The sequence below is a fragment of the Dendrobium catenatum genome, unplaced genomic scaffold (genome assembly GCF_001605985.2).
Source record: "Dendrobium catenatum unplaced genomic scaffold, ASM160598v2 fragScaff_scaffold_1202, whole genome shotgun sequence".
NCBI lineage: Eukaryota > Viridiplantae > Streptophyta > Magnoliopsida > Asparagales > Orchidaceae > Dendrobium > Dendrobium catenatum.
The window spans coordinates 737,708-744,980 of record NW_021319664.1 but is presented as its reverse complement, the minus strand read 5'-3'; the positions used below and the strand labels follow the sequence as shown (position 1 = coordinate 744,980).

The 7,273-nt window shown below is 30.5% G+C and overlaps 1 protein-coding gene across 1 annotated transcript in view; it reads left to right on the top strand.

The window, feature by feature from the left end:
* The first annotated feature begins 6,425 nt into the window (after nt 1-6,425).
* Nucleotides 6,426-7,273, top strand: part of LOC110095416 (E3 SUMO-protein ligase MMS21) — a 21,013-nt gene continuing 20,165 nt past the window's right edge. The window contains exons 1-4 of the mRNA XM_020820952.2: nt 6,426-6,648; nt 6,776-6,847; nt 6,931-7,041; nt 7,137-7,247. Of these exons, the coding sequence (XP_020676611.1) occupies nt 6,547-6,648; nt 6,776-6,847; nt 6,931-7,041; nt 7,137-7,247 (396 nt within the window). The 5' untranslated portion in view covers nt 6,426-6,546. The remainder of the gene's footprint in view (nt 6,649-6,775; nt 6,848-6,930; nt 7,042-7,136; nt 7,248-7,273) is intronic.

Sequence of the window (7,273 nt, the reverse complement as noted above, 5' to 3'; positions counted from 1 at the left end):
CTGGATAGAAGTGGCATATATGTATTGCCTTATAATACAATCCTTAAAAAAAAAAAATTATGATATTCCATCAAAATTTTATTTTTAGGCAAATATTATAATTTTATTTGATTATAATTTCTTAGAGCTTTACATATATATCATAAAGGTTTTATCTATTTACATCTATAATTAAATCTTTATGTTTATGAATATGTGATTTTAGTGTCTAAGTCAGATCAAAATACATGCTTAAAAAAGTATTTTATTTAAATAAACTAACATTAATATTAATTTTGATGTAATTCAGAGATTTGAGTCTAAATTATCTCTAACTCTGTCATTATTATTGTCTGGTCTCAAGTCCTGGATGAAAAAAGAGGAGTGTTGCATTAGGTAGTCGACAACCAACGTAAAACTTGTTGAATTATCATGACATGAATCCTTTAAAAAATTACGTTGATGTTGTTGTTGTTAGAGATTTGAGTGCTATGTAAATAAATTAAGAAATTTAAGTATTCATCACATAAATATTTAATAATTTTTTTATATTTATATAATCCCTTTAACATTGTTAGATATTTTTCAATTTTTTTTTTTTTGGCGGTGACGCTCATACATACATCACATATGTAAGTTACGAACTTAAGATCTTTTGGTTGGTAACAAAAGCTACTAACTAACAAATCAAGATGAGCAGTGTGGGTGGTTTTGTCTTCTTACATTCTTTTTGCTCGTTTGCCTCTTAGACTTCGTTTGGGACTGCTTTCATATTGCTTCTTAAAGCAATTTTTTAGTGCGAAAATCTAATTTTTGTACTAGAAAATTGATCTAAGAAGCAATAAGAAAGACATCTGAAATGAAACCTTAGTATGTATTTGGACGAGTTCTATACATGAATGACCTTCAAACCATCTTGATTCACTTTAAGACAAGTGCAATCCATAAATATTATATGTAACACTAATTTCAAAGCAAATTCAAAAACTTTGAAGTTTGTCAGGATAAATTCTAACATAATGTTTTTTGAGAAAATTTATGTCAGGATATTCCGATACAATTTGTATTAGGATAAACGAAAAAATCGTTATATTTAAATTTATTTAAAATAATAATAATTCGGGCATCAAATTCCATTAAAATAAGCTTTATTTTCTTCTTAAGACTTTAGTTCTGTAAAATAGCTGGACAAAGGGAGTGTTGGGCAAGGTTTTATCATGTCGTGTTGTTGTTTATTAAATATGATTGACATGTTGTGAAAGGTTGCAAGCATGTTACTCATGAACTTGGTCGTGGGATCAAGAAGAAAAATATTGATATCATGCATGTGTAATTTGTAAATTAAAAATGGTTTCCTCTGTAGCCTAATTGTCACCCACTACTTATTTAATTCAATAATATTTGGATAAGAACATTTTTTAATAAGAAGGATTGGTTTGATGCTCAATATAACAAAATTTAGCTAATCAACAACTATAAAATTCATGGTGATATGTTAGTGAAGAGATAAGAAGCTTTGATGTGTTGTAATGTTGATGCCCATATTGCTTGAAGTAGAGCTTGGATGATTCTAGAAGGTGAGTTATTCTAGCCCATGCTAGACAAACTAGCTTGGGTTGTCTAAGCAAATTTGCGAGGAGCCAACTTGATTGTTTATGAACAATATACTGGAGGCCTCCTGATTGCACCTATGTATGCTCATTAATGGGTAATTCTCCCCAAAAGGTATAGAATTTTCTAAAATCTACTTCACCCTTTTCACACTCTATGTATCACAAAAAAACATATCTCAATATGAGTTTGTAAATGATCTTAAGATTGTATTTAAGAGAACTTATAAGTTTCATATTAAAATGAATCTATAAAAATATTATGTTATGTTATTTATAGCACTAATGTAGAGCAATCAACAAGTTACAACGACAGAGAGAGCTTAAGAGCACGAAGGGCTCAAGAATTTTCACTATACTACTTATATCAACTTAAATATAAGAAATAATGAAATTCAAATGCTAAATACTATGGGGCTATTTGATTTGTTGGAAAATAAAAAGATAACAAAAGGGATACGATATAAAATAAATATAGTGCATTTTAAACATTTTAGAATTATTTAGTTGAGCGCCAAAAAAAAAAAAAATCTAATATTTTATTGCTTGGTTTAAAGTATAACGAAATAAGTGTAAAGCGATAACTATAGTAACCGAGCACGAAGGAAAAAGTGGTGGTGGTTGGAGGTGGGATGATGGGCTGCTTGGCTGGCCAATAGATTGTGGTTGTTGGTGATGGTCGATAATGGTGTGATAGCATGTCGAAATTGGTGGGTAGGCGACGCAACTACTGGGTAGCGAAAGACGACAATTGGCCGCAAGAATCCATTTGCTGAAGGCGATACTTCACGTGCGTGGCATGTTTGAAATTCATACAAATTAGATGAAGTTCAAACACATTACAAACAAACTAAAGAGTAAATTCCATATACACTAAAAATTACTTCGTATTCTTTTTTCATCAAATCAGACGAACTAGAACATTTTCAAAACCCACATATTCATTTCACTTGGCTTTCATTTTTCAGCAAATCAAGCAAACTCCATATGAATCACTATCACTTCAAAAGATAAATAAATAATAAATGAAACTAAGCTGACAAAAGCCACATGCAAGGCAGTTGACATATGACTTTCAATTATCTCCAACCAGCCTCAATTATGTTGATGAAGAAGTCCTAATTAACTAACAATAGCAATTTATTAAATGGAAGCTCAAGCTATAACTATGCATATGCAGCAATTAGCTCATTCAATTGCTAATTAAAAGAAATTAAATCATTAATTGCTTACCTAATAGCCATTTTAATCCATATGATTACTGACATCTCACCCTCCCATAATGATAATTAATTGTAAATTACTATATAATTAAGCCTGGCTAATTAGTTTAAGTTAATAGATCTCATTTTGTTCTCTTCTTTGAATTATCTTACCAACTCTTAATTTATTACTTCCATTTATGTTATTTCATCATTAATAGGATGTGATAAGGACAACATATGCATGTTGTCTCCAGGTCATTAATTCTACCAACAAATCATTATTGAGTAGATTAAAACTAGATTAGTTGATAAGTCAATTAACTTGTTTTTTAGTTTCCTTTTTTTAATGCTTTAGACAGTAATGTATTTTGCCTCTGAGTGTTTGAATCATCTATAATTTGTTCTATTTCTTTCGATGAGAATTTGATGAGTCGACCCACTTGCCTCTTAATTCGTCCTCTCCTTGTCAGTTGTATTTAAGTGATTGAACGTCTCTATATATTATCAGTGTGTCGATGACACAGGAAGACACCACGAATAAGTTTATATTATCATCATGACAAGCAACAAATTATCAAAATAATTTAAAGAATTGGACAAAAAATTTTAGTAGATTGATACATATAGAGGACAATGCATGATAGATTTTGTTCGTCAATGATTATTTTTTTTTTTAAATCAAAATCATAAGGTTATGATGATAAACAATTATAAGGATGTCTCTATACTAATATATTTTTCCATCATCTTATAAGAAACTATCAAACTAACCCTAACATTCCAAAGGCAATACTTCCAAACAATGATAATTAGTTATCAGCTTTATAAAATTATTTATATCATCCAATTATCTCATCATCCTTTTGAATGAGCTAGAAATTTTTTATGCTAAAAAAATTGCTTTAGAAAGTAGTGAGAAAGTTATCCCAAACAAACATAAAAATTATTTATGATAAAATTTTAATGAGATAATATGACGATGTAATATTATATTTTTCAACACAAAATATACATGCATTAATATATATATTATTGGCTTAAATATCTTCTACTTCAAATATCAAGTTTTATTTTAAATCTACATTATTGCTATTAAGGCATAATATCTTTAAGAATATTAGAAACTCTAATTAATAGTCACAAAATGTGCATTGTTCATATATTGTTATATTTTTATATAAGTTATATATTAGAATCATCATTATTGCATGTAATAAAAATAAATAATTTGCCAGTTGAAATAAATATTAAATTGATAACTGATAAGGTCATGTAAGCATAGGAAAGGAGGGCTCACCTAACGAGTTTCTTTAAAAAAATAAATTATTTTAAAGATGCCTGACAAATTTAATTATGATAATTATAATTATTAGAAGTTAATGGTTGATGTATTTGTGTCAAGCAAGGGGCAAGCAAGGCCCTAGCCCTAACTCCAAGGCCAAATAACCTTTGTTTTTGGACATTTAGGTCAGTTAATACAAACTCATATATACATCGTATGTGTAAGACTCGAATCAATACCTTTTGGTTGATAGCAAAAACTCTTAATTAATAGAATTAGGTGGTATGTGTAGGACAAACAACCTTATACTCCTATGAATTTTGGACAAAAAAAAAAATATTTTGCTCAAATATTGACTTAAGATTTATTTAGGCTTGACTATTTTGTTTTTAACAAGTCTTTGAAAATCGGATTGAACCGACCAGTTCACCGATTGAAACGTGAACCGGTCGGCCAATCGGTTTCAATTTATTCAATTACCGATTTTGCAAAGAACTTGGATTGAACCATTTGAACCACTAGTTCGACATCCAAATAGGAAAATCAGTACCAGTTTCATAAAATCGGGCAGTGTGTTTTGAGTCATTGATGTTATATCTGATCGATAATAGATGTCTGTTTAAATAATGATTTTTTGAATTTCTAAATTATGATTATGTTCAAAATTTTATTATATATTAACAAATAATTATATCACTATTAGCATATTTAAATATAATAAGTATTTATTACGTTATCCTATTTGACCCCGGTTGAACCATCGAAATGCTAACATTTATATTATATAAATATTTTCTTGTTAGTTTTAAAAACTTTTAAGACAAAAAATTATTATTTATTATCGGATCTATTAAGTTAAGTATTGCTCAAATTTAATCCTTATAAAAAAAAACTGTAATAATTAAAAAAAGTTTTTTTCTTATAATAATTTTCCAAAAAGACCATAATAGTAGGCTGAAGCGGTATAAAAAACTGCTACTTCTGATCGAATTGCCACCGGCGTGATGGTCTCACACTCTGAGTTAAATTGTTATATTTTTATATAAGTTATATTTTAGAATCATCATTATTGCATGTAATAAAAATAAATAATTTGCCAGTTGAAATAAATATTAAATTGATAACTGATAAGGTCATGTAAGCATAAGAAATGAGGGTTCACCTAAAGAGTTTGTTTAAAAAATAAATTATTTTAAAGATGCCTCACAAATTTAATTATGATAATTATAATTATTGGAAGTAAATGGTTGATGTATTTGTGTCAAGGAAGGGGCTAGCAAGGCCCTAGCCCTAACTCGAAGGCCAAATAACCTTTGTTTTTGGACATTTAGGTCAGTTAATACAAACTCATATATACATCGCATGTGTAAGACTCGAATCAATACCTTTTGGTTGATAGCAAAAACTCTTAATCAATAGAATTAGGTGGTCTGTGTAGGACAAACAACCTTATACTCCTATGAATTTTGGACCAAAAAAAAAAAATTATTTTGCTCAAATATTGACTTAAGATTTATTTAGGCTTGACTATTTTGTTTTTTTAGCAAGTCTTTGAAAATCGGATTGAATCGACCAGTTCACCAATTGAAACGTGAACCGGTCGGCCAATCGGTTTCAATTTATTCAATAACCGATTTTGCAAAGAACCTGGATTGAACCGTTTGAACCACTGATTCGACATCCAAACAGGAAAATCGATGCGAGTTTCAGAATATCAGGCAGTGTGCTTGCCATTGATGTTATATCTGATCGATATAATAGGTGTATGTTTGCAACGATGAGTTTGAGAGGTATGAGAGGAAGGGAGTAGGAATTTGGTGGGACAGAATGATAGTTTTGTAGTGATTGTAAATGGAGATTTTTGTTTACTCAAATGGGCGACTGAAAAAAAATATTAATAGTATTGGATAGGGAGGCGTCAGAATTGACAGAGATTTGAGTGGATTTTAGTAGGTGATAAGATTAGGAGATGGCAAGTAGGTTTAAATAATGATTTTTTTTTTTTGAAATTTTAAAATCATGATTATGTTCAAATTTTTATTACATATTAACAAATAATTATATCACTATTATCATATTTAAATAAAATAAGTATTTATTACGTCATTCTATTTGATCCTGATCGAACCATCGAAATGCTAACATTTATATTATAGAAATATTTTCTTGTTAGTTTTAAAAACTTTTAAGACAAAAAGTTATTATTTATTATCGGATCTATTAAGTTAAGTATTGCTCAAATTTAATTCTTATAAAAAAAACTGTAATAATTAAAAAAAGTTTTTTTCTTATAATAATTTTCCAAAAAGACCATAATAGTAGGCTGAAGCGGTATAAAAAACTGCTACTTCTGATCGAATTGCCACCGGCGTGATGGTCTCACTGTCTGAGTTAAATCTTTAGTAAAGATTCAATTTTCAAGTTTCCCTCCATCACCTGCTCGAGGCCGTCCAGGGGGAAGTCCACGGCGATGGCGTCAACCTCCGCTCCCCGATCCTCGCTAAGTTCTGCAGCGTCGAGAATCGCAACCGCGGCTTCCAACCTCTCTTCTGATAGCCAAACCCTAATAGCGGTAAAGCCCTAGCCCTCTGAATCTCATCTCCAAATCCTGAAACACGAATACATTTCCTTATTTATAATCTAACCTGGCGGAGTATTATTCGGCACTATATCGTTGTCCCTTCATGCTTTCTCTCTAGGAAATCCGGAAATCCTTTGGTATAATCAAAGGGATTGCGGTCGATCTGGAGAAGGCGCAACGGTCGGACAAGGTGAATGATTTATCATTTATTCACACTTACTAGTTGACTTGAGGTTTGATCGTAAATTCCTTTGTTTATATGAGCTGATTCAGGTAAAGGAGTTGGAGAATACTGTCCTTGAGTTGCTGGAGTCCTGCGATGACTGCACCAACTTGTCAGAGGCAATCAGAGGTGTTGGTAATAATTACCAGCCTTCAGGTCAGGTATATTCCAATCACAGAAGGTGAATTATCTTCGTTCTAATTTTATAATTATCTTTGGGAGTAAAGCTCTTTGCTTCTGATCTGGTAATCTGCAGCCTACTGATTTTGGCAAACTTTTGGAGGATAAAATTGCGACGCTTAAGGAAGAATCACCTTTTGTTCCTCAGAACAATCCTTTGTATCGCCAATTCAAGGAGGCCATATGGGTATTTCCTTGCCTTCTACTTGGAAT